Raw genomic sequence first — 18,581 nt, 5'->3', positions numbered from 1 at the left:
TCCGCTCTGCTCCTCTGAGAGCAGCTGGGGCCGCCGAGCTGGAGCTAGAGCCAGAGCCCGAGTCCGCGGCACCGTCGGAACCCGGGGCTGGACCGGAGCGGGCTCCACCGACATGGGGTCTGCAGACTCCAAGCTGAACTTCCGGAAGGCGGTGATCCAGCTGACCACGAAGACGCAGGTGCGCCCGGGGGCCCAGCCTCTTCATCCACCTGCCCGGCCTGGGGGCAGGGCAGTGGCGGGGTGTGTGTGTGCGGGGGTGGGGGTGGGCTGAGTGAACTTGGCTCACTCCGGCTAGGGTGACCCGCTAATCCAGAGGGGGATGCACCGGAACGGGATCTTCCCTCTGTACCTCAGGGCTCCATCTCTACCCCTGGGAGCCCACCGTGTAAGCCTCCTCTCCCCTGGGAACACTCTCCCGGGCACTGCTGCTGCCACCTTAGGCTGACGTGTGCCTACTCTGCAAGCCGGCGGCGACAACGCTATCCGCCCCCTGTCCCGCCCCCCAGTGCCGGCAGCCTCGCATAGTCAGCCTCTTCCCGCTCCCACCTACCCATCCATCGCCCTGCTCTCCTTCCTGCCCTCAGTGCCCACGATCCGGGACGCGTAGCCCGGGCTGACTCAATGCAAACAAAGCCGGGCTGGCGCCTGCCGAGGTCGGGGAAAACAGCTGGTGTGCGGCGGCAGCCGCGGCCTCTCTGGGCCCTGGTTGATGCCTGCGGGCAGGGAAGGCCCAGGTCTTCCTAGGAGCTCACAGAGTGGCAGGCGGCTGCAGCCGGGTGAGAGGAGCTGTCCTCAGGCCTAGGGAAACCAGCTTTCCAGCTAGGGATGCTCCAGGGGCTTCTCCGGGCCCGATGGAGCTGATTGGCTGTGCATCCTGGTACCCGAAACGGGGATTCTGGGTTTCGGCATGAGGAGGGACTCCCAGATTGCCTTTAGTCTGTTGGGGAGGGAGCTATGGGTACAGTCAGCCCAATCCCTGTTCCTGTCTTTCCACAAGTGTCACCGAAGCCTCCTCTCATCTCCAGCACACACCTCTTGACCCCGCTAGGTTTCTCCTTTGCCCACTCCTCACTCTTTAACCCTGGCACCAATCTACGCTGACCGTGGAGTTCCTCAGCCAGGGGCTGTCTGTCAAAGGGCTCTGGGCCTACTGCCATCTGGAACCCCACCCCCACCCTGCTGTTCTCAGAGCTCTATATTGTTCTTGGCCGGTTTGAGTGGGATCAGGAGTGCCATCTTCCCACAGCCAGCCAGACACAGCCTTAGAGGGCAGACCTCTACTCCCCCTCTGCTACCCACCTTGGAAAGGTCAGGGCTTCTATCTCGAGAGCGCTTTTCCAGCCGAGAGGCACTTGGTGATGAGAACCGGAACTTCCCCACGACTTGTTTCCGAGCCCCCGAGAGGAGGCTCTAGGTCTGTGGGCTGCGGAAAAGGGTGGTGTGGGGCACCTCACGCAGTATAGGGTTACATTGAGGAGAGAGGGTGTCTTCCTTGTGTACTGCCTTGCTGGAAGGTATGGTAGGCTCAGCAGGTCTTTTGGGAGCAGGAAGAACTCAGACTGATCTAGGAAGGTGGGCAGTGCCCTGCTTTGGCACCCTCCCCCGAATACTGCTCCGTGTGTCTTTTCCTGGCTGAGTGGTCTGTCATCCTTAGCTGAAGACAGTTGCTTGGACCTAGAGTAGACTTGGGGACCTGGCCTGGGCTACTCCCCATCTTCCCCTCCCTCCCTCTCCCCCTTCGCCTTTCCCTCCTCTTCTTCCTCCTCCTCTTTTCCCTCCTCCTCTCTCCCCCCTTCCTCCTCCATCTTTTCAATTTACATTATTTGTTTTCGGTGTGTGTGTGTGTGTGTGTGTGTGTGTGTGTGCGCGCACCGTGTGTACATGTGTACCTGGTATGTGTGTGGAGGCTCACCTGTGGGAGTCAGCTCTCTTCTTCCACCCTGTGGATCCTAATGATTGAATTTGGGCTATTAGGCTTGCATATCAGCAAGCAGAAAGTGCTTTTACCAAGCATTGTTATCAAGACTCTTTGCTGCTGAGCCGGCTCACTGGTAAACATGGAGCTCTCCCAGGTGGGAGGGGGTCGAAGCCTTGGACCCTCTGCAGTGATCAGCTTTGGGCAGCTGGGATTCAAGAGTCTGAGATTGTGCCCAGGGTGCTTCAGGCGTGTCGACCACAGGATGGCCTCACTTCCAGACCCTCAGAGGCTGTGCTTTGGGGGTAGGATTCTTCTCCTGCAGCCAGGGCCTGGGCGCTTGCAGGCCGGCTTTGCCTGCTTTCCTGACAGCATCCTGTTTTATTTCCTGCCCTGTTGGCCAGCCCTGGGCTGGGCTTAACCTTAACTCGAGGCCGGCACTTTGGCTGTGTTTCCTGTCTCCTTACTTGGCTGGGGCCCCAGGGTGGGACATTACAGGTTCAGAGACACCCCTCCCCCCCCCCCATCCTGCCTATCTGAGGATGCTGTGCTGCAGGCCAGGGTAATAGCTGATAGGCGAGTGTTCCCATGCACACACGTGTATGCCTAGAGCGCTTTGATCACCTGTCAGGACAGATCGTCCTCATCACAGCTGATTTTGCCCCCTGCCACCCTGACTCCAGAAGGAGACTGTTAAAGCCACAGCTGGGGGTTGGAGAAGCGGCTCAGTGGTTAAGAGGGCTTGTTAATCTTTCAGATGAAGAGTGGTTCACAACACCCATATGGGTGGCTCACAACTGCCTATGACTCCAGCTCTAGGAGATCCAACACCTTCTTCTGGCCTCTGTGGGCACCCTCGTGCATGTACACACACACACACACACACACACACACACACACACACACACACACACACAGAGACATAAATAAAAAATAAAATATTTTTTAAAGCTATATCTGGTTCCTTCAACCAATGCAGAAGCCTAAGGCTCAGTGGGATGGGGGAGGAGGTGCAAGCTGAGATTAATCATGGGGTCCTATGTTCAGTCTCCACTACGTGAGGGGATGTGAAGGTGTGATGGTTTGATTTCTACAGCCAGGTGTGGTGTGATCCTAGCATTTGGGAGGCTGGGGCTGGAGGGTTATGGTTGTAAGGCCAGCCTGGTCTACACAGAGAGTTCCATGATGAGGTTGGAGTGGGCAGGAACATAATAGCTTGTTTCTGAAGTGTTTCCCCTCTGCTTCTAAGTGTGACCTCTTAGGATTTCAGTCCCTAGGTGATGCTAGGTCAGAGGTCAGGTCCATCTGTGCTCAGCTGGGCTTCTGCCCCTTTAAGGGTGGTGACTACCTGGGAGGTGGGCTGGGTATATGGGGGCAGTTCCACTGGCATTCTGAGAACGTCTTCGCACTCCACTGTGGCTCCAGGCCACTAGGACAGGGTCCCCAGCTCCTGCCCAACCCCCACGTGTATCAGGTGGCTGTAGAGCTGAGGTATAGCAAACCAGTCCCAGGGCCTCTCCCTGGCCTTTGTTTACCTCCAGCTAACTTGCTCTACCAGTTCTGGGGCTGAAGCTGCAGCCACGTGTTACTCTAGGGCTCCCCAGAGTGGAGTGGGGGGATTTTTGTTCAGGGAGTGGGTACTGTGGTGAAGTGTGCAGCCCCAGCCTTGGGTTTGGGCAGGGTGCCCCCCCACCCCCACCCCCACACTAAGCCTTCTCAGGATTCATGACAATTTATTTCAGCACCTGTCACCTGCCTCAACTGCGAGCCAGGGACAAAGGGCTGCTGGGCTGCTGGGCAGGGGCAGGAGCATCTAGACCTAAGTCAAGAATATGATAACTTAGCCAGATGTGATGGCACACGCCGTGGGAGGCAGAGGCGGGGGGGGGGGGACCCCTGGAAGATCTCCGGGAGAGATCCTCTGTAGAAGGCCAACATGGTTTACAGAGTGAGTTCCAGGATGGCCTACACAGAGAAACCCTGTCTGCTAAAACAAAACAAAACAAAGTGAATGTGATGAGTGGAGATTGGGGCTGGGGGTTCCCTGGTAGGAGCCTGTACATAGAGATGAAACACCATGACCAAAGCGACTTGGGGAGGAAAGGGCTGATGTGGCTTATGTTTCCACATCACTGTTCATCATCAAAGTCAGGACAGGAACCCAAGCAGGGCAGGAGCCTGGAGGCAGGAGCTGATTCAGAGACCATGGAGGAATGCTGCTTACCTGGCTTATTTCCCATGACTTGCTCAGCCTTTCTTATAGAACCCAGGAGTTTCTTTGTGTTCTGTGTAGCTGTCCTGGAAGTTACTATGTGGACCAGGCTGGCCTTGAACTCAGAGCTCTGCCTGCCTCTGCTTCCCAAGTGCTGAGATTGAAGGTGTGCACCAGTACACTCACCATGAGGTTGCCTCCTGTCAAATGATCCCAGTCTGCATCAAACTGACATAAAACTATTTGCATGGTGGAGGAGGTTGTCCAGCACAGAGAAGGGGGGGGGTTCTAGAAATGAAATTTATCCTCTAGACTGGTTGCCTTGGTCATTTACTTGTATGACTGTCTATGTCATTCCAAGACCACAAATTTTATATTTAAAAATTTTATTTTTATTTATGTGTATTTCTTTGTATGTGTGGCACAAATGTGCATGAGTCTATGGAGGCCAGAAGAGGGAGCCAGATTCCCTGGAGCTGGAGTTAACGGGAACCGAGCCTGAATCAGATGTAAGGGCGCATGTGCTCCTAACCTCTGAGCCATCTCCAGCACCCATGAGCGTGTCCTTTGTTTGTTTGCTTTCCAAGACAGGGTTTCTCTGTGGCTTTGGAGCCTGTCCTGGAACTAGCTCTTGTAGACCAGACTGGTCTTAAACTCACAGAGATCCACCTGCTGCTGCCTCCTGAGTGCTGGGATTAAAGGTGTGCGCCACCAACACCTGGCTTCTGTGTGTGTTTAAGATTTATTTATTTATTTATCATATATGTATGTATGTATGTATGTGTGTATGTGTGTATGTGTGTGAGTGTGTGTGTGCTCAATCTGCATGTATACTTTTGCACCAGAAGAGGGCATCAGATCCCACTATAGATGGTTATGAGCCACCAGGTAGTGGCTGGGAATTGAACTCAAGACTTCTGGAAGAGCAGGAGTCTTAACCTGTGAGCCATCTCTCCAGCCCCATGTGTCTACTGAATCCCATTCTGACCTTGATCCACTCCAGGGCTGTGGGCATGCTACACACACACTCTATTAACAGCGTTGGGGTGAAGTTTAGATTTGACCCAGCAGGCCATTTGCTTTGGTGCGTGGGGTTGCAGGCAGTGTTCAGACAGCACCTAGAGGGGTAACTTCGGAGGCTGGAGCTCCCAGAAGGTGACTGGACCTACAGCACGGACCAGCAGTGGGTACTGAGAGGAGCGTGTGGGGAGGAGAGGTCAGTGAGCTCACTGGGGTCGGCACTTGGTAGATGTGCTGAGAATCGGTTGAGAGTGAGAACACAGCATCGGTGAGTGTAAATGGAGTGCACATGCCCTTTGTTGTCTTCCTCTGGGGCGAGCCTTGGTCTGGGTTCTAGACACTTGACCTCCTGGTGTGGCCTTGGGATATGGCCTGGTGAGGATGACAGAGGTGACTGGGGACTCAGTTGGCTTCGGTGCCTAGCTGATGCCTGACCACCCATCTCACGGATATAGATGAATATTTATCTGACTGCTGGCCCTGTCTCCAGGCAGCCCTTCATCCAGACTGGGAGCTCTTGGACGCTGGCTGGGATGGTGGGTGGTGGCCGTGTCTCCCAGCCAGGGTTTGCTGTGACTGTGGGGAAGATGTTGTGTAACTCTGGGTGCTGGATCCCCCGTAGCCCGTGGAGGCCACCGACGATGCTTTTTGGGACCAGTTCTGGGCAGACACAGCCACCTCGGTGCAGGATGTTTTTGCATTGGTACCAGCAGCAGAGATTCGTGCTGTGCGAGAGGAGTCACCCTCTAACCTGGCCACCTTGTGCTACAAGGTAAGGGCTGTCTGGCCTCTTATTGCTGGTTTCGCCCTCCCCGGGGTAGCCCAATGAGCCAGTCTGCAGAAAGTCAGGGCACACATTGGAAGACCCCATCCCTGGGTCCTGGAGGACCAGTCTCTATGCCTCAAGTTCTCCTTGGTAGAGTTGAGGGGAAAGTAATGGTGGCCACCATTTAGGAGCGCTTTATCTGCCCTTGGTCGGTATTTTCCACACACTAGCTCACTTTGCATTCTCCATAAGGCGCTGCTGTTATTTTCTCTATTATAGATTTTTAAAATCTTAGACTTATTTATGAGTGTGAGTGTTCTGCCTGTGTGTTCATGTAATATGCATGTTTGATACCTATGGAACTGGAGTAGCAGATGCCACCATGTAGGCATTGGAACTGAACCTGGGGTTTGTCTGTTTGTTTTGTTTTGTTGAGACTGGGTTTCTCTGCGTAGCCCTGGCTGTCCTAGAACTCACTATATAGATTGGGCTGACCTCAAACTCACAGAGATCCACTTGCCTCTGCCTCCCGAGTGTTTGGGACTCAAGGCCTGCGTCTAAACCACACCTCGGCCTGGGTGGCCTGAACCCAAAGGGCCCCTTCACATGTGGCCCTTGCTGCCTGTCCCCACAGGCCGTGGAGAAGCTGGTACAAGGAGCAGAGAGTGGCTGTCACTCGGAGAAGGAGAGACAGGTGGTCTTGAACTGCAGTCGGCTGCTCACCCGAGTGCTGCCTTACATCTTCGAGGACCCCGACTGGAGGGGCTTCTTCTGGTCCACAGTGCCCGGGGCAGGGCGTGGAGGGGTCTGTGGGCCTGGCCGGGGCGGGTGGGAGGAGCCTGCTATTCAGAAGTGTGGGGATGGGGGCTAAGGGGGGGGTGTGCCGCTGAGAGGAGAGGATCCAGTACCAATTTTTCAGGCCCTAGGTTTCCCTCCCAAGGGGTCTTTGCCCCCCTATATCCTGGAGCAGGGCTTCAGGGATAGGGCCCCGTGACTGTCATTAGAAGGTCCAGAGGGACCGTATTGTCTTCTCCCAGACCGCACCTGCTCTGGGCTTATCCCCAGGCAAGCGCCAAGGGTTGGGATCCCATGATTCCCAAGAGAGCTGAGGCGCTTGAGCTTGGTGCCTGGCACCGGGCTGAGGAGGGCGGCTCCTCACTGTTCCCCAATTCCTGTCTCTGCTTTCTCATGGCTAAGGGAGGTTTGGGGTAAGCAGGGATTCATTTCCTATTTCTTCTACTTCTTCCTGCCTCTGCCCACGCATGCCTGCTGAGATCCAGTCCCTGTCCTCCACGCCCCAAGCCCCCCCAGGCCAGGGAGCACCTCTCCTCGGCCAGCCTCCACTGAGCAACCGGCATCTATTTGAGCAACCGGCATCTATCTCTAGCAGGGTGAAGAAGATGATGAGTCTGCTCGCCCCTTGGCTGAGTCCTTGCTCCTGGCCATCGCTGACTTGCTCTTCTGCCCAGACTTCACTGTGCAGAGCCACCGCAGGAACAATGTGGTGAGACCCCCCCCACCCGCTGTGCCCTGCCCCCCGGGGGGGCGGGCTCAGACCCCCATTGGGCCAGGAGATGCAGGGTGCAGGAGAGCAAGGCTGACAGCTGTACTTACCCTGGGTGGGGTAAGGGGTGGCGCAGCTGGAGAGGGGCCAGCTGGTGTGGGGCCTGCCCCTGTCTCCCAGGCAGCTGTGCACAAGCACCCATTGTCCTCTCTGCCTGAGGCGGGAGGGGTGCAGGGCTGGGACCAGGAAGCCCTTTTTACTCAGGGCCTCCACCAGGAATCCTTCTCCCTTCTTGCCACACCCCATCCCCACAAACCTTCCCCTCCCTCCTTTCCCTGCCTCCGACTGGACTCAGCAAATAAAACAGTCAATGTAAGACTGAAGAAAAGTGAGCTTTTAAAGAAATCCGACATTAGTTTCTCCCCTTGTACACTAGGACCTAGGGCATGGTGGGGGGAGGGGCTGTCTCAAGGAAAATACTGGGTTAGGTTGCTGCAACGGGAATTGGGAAGCTTGGGTTGTCTGGGCCTGCCTCACATGGCTATTTGTTTTGTGACCCCCCCCCCAATCACTCCCTCTTCCTAGGACTCTGCAGAAGATGTCCACTCCCTGGACAGCTGTGAATACATCTGGGAGGCTGGTGTGGGCTTTGCTCACTCCCCACAGCCCAACTACATCCACGACATGAACCGGTAAGCCTTTGTATAGCTCATAGACCCAGGGGGCCTTCCAGAAGACCCAGCCCACTTACCATCCAGCCTCAGCCTTACAGGGAGGACTGGAGTCATTTTTTCTATGACCTTGCGGGGTCCTAATGAACCTTTCCGGTCCTTCCCGCAGAATGGAGCTGTTGAAGCTGCTTTTGACATGCTTCTCAGAGGCCATGTACCTGCCACCATCTCCAGAGAGCGGTAGCACCAACCCCTGGGTGCAGTTCTTTTGTTCCACAGAAAACAGGTGAGAGGCTGCGCGCCTTTCTAGTCTTGCTAGACACTCATGAGTTGAGCACCAGCCCTGTCGGCTTTATTTGGGGAGAGGTGCTGCCCCCTGGTGGCCTGAAACCACCACTTAGCTACACCTTTGAAACACCCTGATGGATGGAGAGGTCTGGACCTTATGGGGACGCCTAGAATACATGTGGGTGTCACGCAGCAGTCATTAGTGGGACACAGTGTTTGAAACATAGACTCCAGCTGCGCAGGCCCTGCTCTAGGGTGGCTGCGTAGGCTGTGGTATTCTAAAACGTTTAACTTTCCTGATTCTGCATAGCATGACTCCCCTCCTCTGGTTTGCTGGCTTCCTGCTGGGTTTCTTTTTATCCCCAGAAGAGAAGGGCTCCCAAGTGACCCCACAACACCGGTCACAATGAGAGGCTGGCCAGAGTTTCTTCTCATAGCTCCATCAGGCAAACTGCCTCCCTTTGTGGCTCACTTGACTGCTGGATCTCAGTCTCTTCACCTGTAAGATGAGGGACTTGAGCCCTGACATCTTCTGGACCCGATCCAAGTCATCCTGTGGCCTGGGAGCCGGGGGATGGAACCGGGTTCCCCTGCACTTCTAACCGCTTGTCCGAAGCCCCAGAGGAGCGTGTGGACCACAGAATGAAGAAGGCTGAGGGCGTGTTTTCCACAAGGAATCCTCTGCTCTTGGCTCAGCCTGGCCCTGGCCAGGGTCAGCCACATGCATGGACAGGGAGGGTTTTTCTATTCAGGAAGAGACGAGCTTACCCTTTGCTTCCCAGGTCCCAGCCTATAGCTCAGTAGCTCAGCAGCTCCTTCTGTGGCTGGAGACGTAGACCCGCAGAGCACCCCTGCAGTTCTGCCCTGCTCTCCTCTCCCCTGCAGACATGCACTGCCTCTCTTCACCTCCCTCCTCAACACCGTGTGTGCCTATGACCCTGTGGGCTACGGGATCCCCTACAACCACCTGCTCTTCTCCGACTATCGGGAGCCCTTGGTGGAGGAGGCTGCGCAGGTGCTTATTGTCACCTTGGACCATGACAGTGCCGCCAGCATCACCCCCACGGTGGATGGTACCACCACAGGCACTGCCATGGATGATGCTGAGGTAAGGACTGGATGGAGAGGTAGCTGTGGACAGATGGCATCTCCTTTAGCAGAGGTCCTGGGAAAGAGGCACACATGGGAAGGGCCCCTTGGTCTGCCTGGGGGTGTTCCGGTGCCGCTACCCTGGCAAACCAGACTGGAGGATCTGCTCACCGGAGCTCTTCCTCTTGGCAGCCTCCAGGGCCCGAGAACCTGTTTGTGAACTACCTGTCCCGCATTCATCGTGAGGAGGTGAGTCAGCCATAGCAGGAGGCGTCTAACTGCCCACCTTCTACAGTGGCCCTGAGTTTGCGGGGATAGAGGAGTCCTGTCCCCATGCATGAAGGAACATGGTCACCCTAAGTGAAACAGTGATGGCAATACTTGGGAGTTGGGGTATGCGACTCAACTGGTAGAGAGAGCTCTTGCTTAATGTGTACAAAGCCCTCACTCCAGTCTCCAGCATTATACAGTCAGGACGTGAGGCGCACGGCTGTACAACCAGTATCTGGGAAGCGGAAGCAGGAGGTTTAAAAATTTAGAGTTGTTCTTGTCTAGTCTGGGCTACAGGAGACCCTGTCTTTTAAAGTAAATAAATACGCTGGGCACAGTGGCACATGCCTTTAACCCAGCACTCGAGAGGCAGGCAGATCTCTGTGAGTTCGAGGCCAGCCTGGTCTACAGCCAGGACTGTTACACAGAGAAACCCTGTCTCAAAAACCCAAAACCAAAACCAAGTAAATAAATAAAAGAAGGAAAGAAATCAGAGGATACATAGCCCCAGCTGGGCCAGGGTAACCAAGGCAGCATCTCAAAGAGGGGTTGCTGTGATGTTGGGGTTCAGAGGTGGCCTTAGTGTCCAGGCAGACTCAAGGAGAGGTGCTACAGTTCCTGGGACCCTGATGCACAGTGAGGGACTGTAGCTGATCCACCCCCAAGATCAAACCTGAGCATAGCCCAGCCTGTGGCGTGTGCCTAGTAAATGACAGCTCTATGAGAACTGTATGATGGGGGGAAGGGTAAGGTGCTGGGAATGGGGTGAAGGACAGTCCCTGTCAACGAAGAATACATATGGTCAGGGAGCCTGGTTCAGGGGTCCATCTGGGGGTTACCGGGAGCCTGCAGCCTTGCATGGGGACCCTCTGACTTGCTGGAGGGAAGGCAGAGGCTCCGCTTTCCAGGGTGCTAGCAGTAATGTCCAAACCTGGGCCTCTGGCCTGGAGATTTTAAGGTTATAGGACATTGATAAGGACATGGGAGAATGGAGAGGTCTGTATGGGGTATCCAGAGCTGTAGGGAGATGGGTTGGAGGGACCCCTGCTCTGCCTTCCCAGGACTTCCAGTTCATCCTCAAGGGGATAGCTCGGCTGCTGTCCAACCCTCTGCTCCAAACCTACCTTCCCAACTCCACAAAGAAAATCCAGTTTCACCAGGAACTGCTGGTTCTCTTCTGGAAACTCTGTGACTTCAACAAGGTGAGTGGGCTCCGGGGCGCGGCCCGAGGCCAGCAGACATGGAGGAAGGACGTAGTGGGGTCCGCAGAATCCAAGGACTGGCATAGCCTGGGTGGGAGAGGGTGGGGGAGAGCCAGCCCTCTCTCACTGACTCAGGCCACCTGTCCCTTCTCGTTCCCAGAAATTCCTGTTCTTTGTCCTGAAGAGCAGTGATGTGCTGGATATCCTGGTCCCTATCCTCTATTTCCTCAACGACGCCCGGGCAGATCAATGTATGAAGTAGTGGGTCTGTGATCCTGGGGTCGATATGGGGTCTTGATTTCGGGTGGGGTCCAGCCAGTCTGTCCTGCCTCCCAGAAACTCAGACCTGGTGCCCTAACCTTCCATACGGGGCTCCCTTGAGCCCCTGGAGCTGGGTCTTTGCTAAGCCCTCCCCTCCCCGCTCACGTGGCTCCCCCTGTGTTGTGTACCTCAGCTCGGGTGGGCCTGATGCACATTGGGGTCTTCATCCTGCTGCTCCTGAGTGGGGAGAGGAACTTTGGGGTGCGGCTGAACAAGCCCTACTCAGTGCGCGTGCCCATGGACATTCCCGTCTTCACAGGCACACATGCAGATTTGCTCATCGTGGTAAGGGGGTGTGCGTGGTCAGCCTTGTGGGTGTGGGGGTGACATTCTCTTCTAGGCTGAGTCTGGAGATGGTGGGTAATTCACGCCACCCCTCGCCCTTCCTGCGTAGGTATTCCACAAAATCATCACCAGTGGTCACCAGCGGCTGCAACCCCTCTTTGACTGCCTGCTCACCATTGTGGTCAACGGTAGGGGCCCGGAGCCTGTCTTCCCCATGCTCACCAGCAGGTGGTGCTAGGCCACAGGCCAAACGGCAATCAGGTCCCTGGCTTCGTTGCCTGCAATAGCAAAGCCACGTTATTGCTGACTTTTCTAGTACAGTATAAGGGGCAACCAGACAGGTGATAAAAGCTTCAGAGCGCCTATGAAACGGCTCATCCGCCTATGAAACGGCTCATCGAGTAAAAGCTCTTGCCATGCAAGTCAGCCATAAAAGTGGATGGAGAGAATTGACACCACAAAGTTGTCCTATGACCACACACACACACACACACCATGCATAACAAATAAAATTTCTGTAAAGTTTTAGAATATACTTTACCTAATCTTCTAAGTTTAAAATACTGCCTCTTAAATGTGAAGAAACTATAAAAAAAATCATTGAGATAGTCTAATGTTCTGTTTCATATCCAGTCTTCAAAGTTCTGTTCACGAAAGACATCTCAGTTGAGACTGGCTGTATTGCAGACATTTAATGGTCACATATGACTGCTGGCTATTAATTGGGTAGTAAAGGTTTGGGGTGTTGGGGTTTCAGTGTGGGGGTACCAACAGCATCTTTGGAGCTGCAGGCTGCTCTCTAGAAATGCAGGCAGGAAGGCTCAGGCTAGCTGGGGGTCCAGCAAGATGGGTAGCGGTAGTCTAGAGTAGAATGGCTTTCGTGGATGTCTTTTGGCTGGTGTGGTATGTTGATGGGTCTACTTTATATTCCTGTCACTGTAACAGATTCCCTTGCATTGATTTGACTTATAATTCCAGGTTACAACTCATTGTTGAGGGGAAGTCAAGGCAGGAACTGAAACAGCTAGTCACATGACCTCCACAGCCAGGGACAGAGAAGCTAACATTGTGGCTCGATGCCTGGCTGTATAGGCTCATCTAGCTTCCTTTATGCTCAACCGCTCAGAGCCCAGGTTAGGAAATAGTGCCACCCACATTCATAGTGGCTCTTCCCACCTTAATTAACAGTCAAGACACCCCTCCCCCACATGCCCACACGTGAACATTGTCTAGATAATTCCTCGCTGAGCTCTCTTCCCAGGTGATTCTAACTTGTGTCACGGGGACAGTAAACGCTAACCATGCTGTGGTTTGGACTTCTGAGTGTCTGGGGGTGGCACAGTGGGTCCTAAGGTCTCTAGCTGGGTTATGAGCACTGGACTTTTCCCTTAGTAGATCCATTGATTCTATTTTACAAGTCCCAACTGAGTGTCCACTAAGCAGGGACTTTTGTGACCAAGACAGTCCCACCCTCAGGGGCCTTCAGCGGAGCCAGGGAAAAAGTCAGGGGACAGGGACACGGGTCAAACTATGGTTTCCTCTCTGAATCCCACTCACAAAGCTGTCTTGAGGGATATGTATCTAATGACAGCCGCTTGTCGCTCTTGATGTCCTGTCCCTCCCCGTGTTAGTACCCCACCCTGTCATTTTGTTGCTGGGGAACTGATCCTCTCTCAGTCCCAGTCTCTATCTACACTCTCCTCACTGGCCTTCCTCCTTCTGTGTTGGGGAGGGTGCCTGGGAGAGATGAGCTGAGTGTGCCTTTGAGGTTGCAGGGCCCGCATCGCCTTTGGCGGGGGGTGGGGTGGGGTGGGGTGGGGTGGGGTGGGGTGGGGGGGGCTCTGCAGGTAGCTGGGGACACAGGAGATCGGTTGAGGTGAGCTGTTTTTCCCTGGCCTGGAATTTCCAGGGATGGTCCCGCTCAGCTCAAGCTGGCTCCTCCCTTACAGTGTCACCCTACCTCAAGAGCCTGTCCATGGTGACTGCCAACAAGCTGCTTCACCTGCTGGAGGCCTTCTCTACCACCTGGTTCCTCTTCTCGGCGTCCCAGAACCACCATTTGGTCTTCTTCCTCCTGGAGGTCTTCAACAACATTATCCAGTACCAGTTTGATGGTGAGGCCTGACCTGAGCCCCTGGCTTGGCTTGGGGGAAGCCCTACCCCAGGAATCTTGCCTGTTGGCCCGTTCCTTCGGTGTGCATGCATTGAGTACCTGGGCACAGGGAGTGCAGCGAGGAGTCAAAGCAGATGTTTGCCACCCCTCCTGGAGCTCACAGCTGGGCGTGGAGTCGCAGAGGGAGTTTTTAGGCTGTCAGCCTGACCCTAAAGAGTTCGTTTATTGTTGGGTGGCTGGAACTCAGAGCGTCAGGAGCCTGCTGGCTGTCGAAACAGGTGCCTTACCAGTGTCACAGGTGCAAATCCAGAACTTGCTATCCATGTGTTCTGCAGACAGGTGGATCTCTTGAGTCTGAGGCCAGCCTGGTCTACAGAGAGCTACACAGAGAAGCCCTGTCTCCAAAAATAAAACAAGAACAAACAACAAAAGGCCCTTTCTTAGAGATTAAGGGGGGTTAGTAACTCACAGTAAAAGCACTACACACAACTATTGTTACTATTTCCAAAATAAGTAAAATTTAGATGTATGATTGAGTGATGAATGAGAGTAAGGTGGGCATAAAAGCATTTCGTGGGAAGGGGATGTGCAAAGGCCCTGGGCAGACGTTAAGCTAAAAGCAGGATGGTGCAAGCCAGGACTAGAGCGGTAGATGATGGAGGATAGGCACATACAACAGTGTCCCAGATGTCTCTGTGTGTCACTGAGAGGGTGGGTGTGGAGAGAAGAGGGCTCAGGTTGTCCCACCATGCCAGATGACACCCACTTAGTGCCGGGCTGCAAGGAGATTTCAAGATACCAGAGGACGGGTACTGGGGGAGCTCAGGGCGCAGCTGTTTCCCATAGCCTAACATCTGGACACCCAAACAACATAGCTTTTTGGTATCTCTCCTATCTGCTGTGGCCACTGACATCCATGCCGCTGCACCCATCTTGCTCTGGGCACCCTGTACCAGTTTTTACCCCTGGGGGATGAAAGGGTTCTGTCTCACAACTTGCCCTCTAGTACTGGAAGCCATCTCAGACGCAGAGTGGGAAGCGATGTGAGGGTAGACATGTTCCTCCCACAGGCAACTCCAACCTGGTCTACGCTATCATCCGTAAACGTGGAGTCTTCCACCAGCTGGCCAACCTGCCCACTGATCCACCCTCCATCCACAAGGCGCTCCAGCGGCGGCGGAAGACGCCGGAGCCCCTGTCCCGCGCTGGTTCCCAGGAGGGTGCTTCCATGGAGGGCTCCCGCCCTGCTGCCCCGGCAGAACCAGGCACCCTTAAGACCAGCCTGGTGGCCACTCCAGGTGTGGATGCTGTCAGGCTGGGAGAGTATGGGACTTGGTTGGAGATGGCACTGGGTGTGATCTCCATGGTGTCGTTCCTGTCTAGAAAGCCGGGGAAGAGGAATTCAGTGGCATGTGGGGTGGAAGTATTGGGTGGGCCTAGAAAGGAGCTCGGCAGGGGTCAGGGGACAGACATGGACAGGGCTCAGAGCTGACAGTGGCTCTGGGAAGGGAAGGGCGGACACAGCACCTCTGGAGCCGGGAGGGGTACCGTGGCATGCCCCTCTCCCTCCCTCCTGTGTCTCACCCAGGCATTGACAAGCTGACAGAGAAATCCCAGGTATCGGAAGATGGTACTTTGCGATCCCTAGAGCCTGAATCCCAGCCAAGTTCAGGGGAAGGCAGCCCGTCTGAACGGGTAGGTACTGGGATGCCTGGAGGGTGGTGCTGAGCATCAAAACTTATTGCCTTTCTCTCTGAACCCTGAAGTGTAGGAATGGGCAAGCCCAGGACATGCTGAGGCTGCTGCATAGAACAAGGGAATCAGGGCTGGCATTGCTGAGCGAGGGGGGGGGGCAATTACAGACGTCTCCCTGGCAAAGCCTGGGACCTTCAGGTTCCTCATCCACCAACCTTATCTGAGTCCGGCCTTTACCCTGCCTTCTCTGTCAGCCCCTGGCCCTAAACCTGTCACTGAGCTGGGCTGGGTTGGGCTGGGTTGGGCCAGGCCTTGGGCCCAGGGCAAAGGGTACAGGCCTGGACCCACCTCTTGGGTGCCGCCAACCTCCCTGTAGCCCTGTGATGGGGTCAGAGGAGACACGTTGTTGCTCTGTGGCTGCACCCTGTACCCATTCCTTCCCCGGTCACTTCCATTCCTTTCTGGGAGCCAGGAGCCCAGTCAAACATGGAGAGAGCAACGGCGGTTGTCCAGTACATCAGCCAGTGGCCAGTGGAGCCCAACGTCAGATTGGGTGAGGGAGCCGGGAGCTGGGGTTTGGGTGGATGGCGTAGAGCAGGGTCTGTCAGTGCTCCAGCTCTGGATGGGGTTAGAAGACCAAAGACCTTTGGCCTAGAAGCCAGGCCGAGGGACAGCCCTTCCAGTTGCACGGCCTTGCCTCCGCTTGACCTTTCTGCAGATGACCAATTCCTTTGTCAATCACCCCTGTGTGTTCCTCCCCAAATGGCTCCCACTCCCTGTGTGTTTCCTGGGAGCCCCACTGATTGCTCTGGAAGGGGGTAATAAACACCCTTAAGATCGTGCCATCCAGCCATTGTGAGGATTATAGGGGACAGTCTTCCGGAAGGCACGAGGCGCGGCAGCTGGCCTGTGGCGCTGCTCAGCGCAGCCTGGGCTCTTCCCATTAGCACCGATTCCCCTTCACAGGCCCTGCTAGACGCAGGCCATGCTGAGCACAGTGTCCTGGGGGGCTGTGGCTCTGGGTCATGGTCAAGCCTGTCCCAGAGCTCTGGGTGTGGCTCTCACAGATCTTGTCCTGGAAGTCCAAGTTGCCACTGCAGACCATCATGCGCCTGCTGCAGGTGCTGGTCCCCCAGGTAGAGAAGATCTGCATTGACAAGTGAGTCTGGAAGCTCGGTGGGTAGGTGGCCCTGGAGAGGGGCCAGCCCAGGCTTGGGGTGGGTGTGAGTGACGGGGAGCACACCCCTCGGGGTTCTGAGCATTCTGGAGGCCCCGCCTTTTCCTCTAGGGGCCTGACGGATGAATCTGAGATCCTGAGGTTCCTGCAGCATGGCACCCTAGTGGGACTCCTGCCTGTGCCCCACCCGATCCTTATCCGAAAGTACCAGGCAAACTCAGGCACCGCCATGTGGTTTCGCACCTACATGTGGGGTGTCATCTATTTGAGGTAGGCCCTGTGAGGGGCAGGGAAGTTACATCCCAGGGTGGGTACGGGTCTACATGAGGACTGCCCACCCGGGATATAGCTCTGGGTTCCTCCACAGTGGGGCCAATGCCAACCAATCTGTTTGAGGATGGGCACTCATCGCCCAGAGTGGGGGCACCGGGATGGGTGGGGACCTTGTAGCTACCTAGCTCCTTTGCTTCAAGGCGCTCCCTTCTAGAAGGTGACAGCCCGCTCTCTCTATAGGAATGTGGACCCACCCATCTGGTACGACACGGATGTGAAGTTGTTTGAGATCCAGCGGGTGTGAGGATGGGGACCGGAAGACAGTAGGGCCAGGAAGGCTGGTCCTAGACCCAGTGCTCCCTAACCCATTGTTCCAAGCTTTAAAGGACCTACATCAGGGCGTGGGGCGAGGAGAGTGGTTGGGCCTGGATGGCGGGTCCCAGGTGCCCGCTGTGGCTGGGGACAACAGGGAGAAAGAAGACGTACCCCCTGCCCTCTAGGCTGTTCTCGGAGCCTGTTGTCTCCAGAGACGCGAGTCCCACCAGAGCCCTTGCCCACGCTGGCTCCTCCTTCAAGAGCTGCCCTTGTATTGCCCTGCTCCTGGAAGCTGCAAGCTCACTGTGCCCTGATAGGTTTTCCCCTTGGGGCACCGGGTCACAGTGAAGAAAGTCCTGGCTCCCTAGCCTCAGGCCCTCTCCTGGCCAGAGCCCTGGGGGGGGGGGGAAGAGTGGCTGAGCTGCTGGCCAAGGAGGCTGGGGGCTGGCAGCTTATAAAGCAAGACTGGTGAGTGGGGTGTCAGGGTCCCCTGTTACTGTCCTTTGGCCTGGCTGGTGGGGTCTGAAGGATGTCAGTGTCCCTGCCCTGCCTGGGGTGGGGGGTGTCACACGCTACTAGCCCTGGCCCTGGCCTCTGGGTCTCCTCACCCACCTACCTGTGTCAGTACAATCTCTGCTCTGTACAATCGGCCACTTTACACAATAAAATGTCCTGCTCTGTGTTGTACCTCCATGCCTGTTGTCGGGGGAGGAGCCTGCCTGGGGCTCTTATTTCAGGGCATCTGGGGACTCCGTACCCCCAAGTTCATTCCCAGAGGGCTCTTGCCATATGACTGAGACATTATCTGTCATTTGGCAGAAAAGGGTGTAGCACTGCAGGATTGAACTTCGCCACCCAGAGTTTGGCTGTGGCTACACAGGAAAGGCCAAAGGCCTGACTAAGTTTTTTTTTTTTTTTTTTTTGGCATGGCCTAAGGCCAAGTGTTGCGGGGTCTGGGCCATCATCCCCGGGCTTGGCAGTGAGTGGCTTCATGGGAGTAGGGGGATTTCAGGAAGGGCAGAACCTTGGCTGCCGGGCCAGGGCCACACTCTTCGGGCCTTGCCCTGAACATATTTGTTCTGGGCTCAGAGATGGATGGGTTGCTGGTGTTGTCTGCTTACTCACCTTCCTGCGCCACCCACTGGTTCAGAGGACCAGGCAGGCCTGGGCACTGGGCAGGCAGAGGCCACAGTGACCACCCATAGTGAGCCAGTTGCAAAAATGTCCCTGAGGCTCTGTTCCCAAAGATGGTGCTAGCAAAGGGTGGAGGTCAGGGCTGTACAAGCCTCGACTCCTCTCTCCCTGCCTCTGTCCGTGGACCAGACAGAGATTCTCTGGAATGGACCACTCCTGGCAGAGGAACGGGACTGTCTTGCTTGAGAGGATCATTCTTCTTACCACACCTGGAGTGGTAGCTCTGTCCCCAGGAACAAAAATGCCACAAAGGCTGAATGGAATCGATCAA

The 18,581-nt window shown here is 55.5% G+C and overlaps 1 protein-coding gene across 2 annotated transcripts; it reads left to right on the top strand.

The window, feature by feature from the left end:
* Positions 1-17,499, top strand: Hid1 (HID1 domain containing). 2 transcript variants are annotated; one of them, XM_051180280.1, is made up of 19 exons: positions 1-178; positions 5,770-5,919; positions 6,548-6,718; positions 7,304-7,417; positions 8,003-8,109; positions 8,258-8,374; positions 9,262-9,484; positions 9,658-9,714; positions 10,797-10,937; positions 11,098-11,188; positions 11,392-11,543; positions 11,653-11,731; positions 13,493-13,657; positions 14,727-14,954; positions 15,245-15,351; positions 15,824-15,904; positions 16,419-16,510; positions 16,640-16,798; positions 17,042-17,499. In XM_051180280.1, exons 1-19 carry the CDS (start codon positions 113-115, stop codon positions 17,103-17,105), a joined length of 2,364 nt encoding a protein of 787 aa, XP_051036237.1. In that variant the 5' UTR covers positions 1-112; the 3' UTR covers positions 17,106-17,499. The 2 variants fall into 2 exon arrangements, with proteins under 2 accessions (XP_051036237.1, XP_051036228.1); XM_051180271.1 differs by having other exon boundaries at positions 7,301-7,417; positions 17,042-17,498.
* Positions 17,500-18,581: the final 1,082 nt, after the last annotated feature.

This window comes from Phodopus roborovskii, unplaced genomic scaffold, assembly GCF_943737965.1.
Source record: "Phodopus roborovskii unplaced genomic scaffold, PHOROB, whole genome shotgun sequence".
Lineage (NCBI taxonomy): Eukaryota > Metazoa > Chordata > Mammalia > Rodentia > Cricetidae > Phodopus > Phodopus roborovskii.
This window is presented reverse-complemented; position numbering and strand designations above follow the sequence as displayed.

Excerpts from the sequence above, each read along its gene's own strand:
- Hid1 (XM_051180271.1), top strand. The coding sequence starts at position 113 with ATGGGGTCTGCAGACTCCAAGCTGAACTTCCGGAAGGCGGTGATCCAG. Across the intron at positions 8,110-8,257 it reads TACATCCACGACATGAACCG|AATGGAGCTGTTGAAGCTGC; the intron begins GTAAGCCTTTGT and ends TCCTTCCCGCAG. Across the intron at positions 10,938-11,097 it reads AACTCTGTGACTTCAACAAG|AAATTCCTGTTCTTTGTCCT; the intron begins GTGAGTGGGCTC and ends TCTCGTTCCCAG.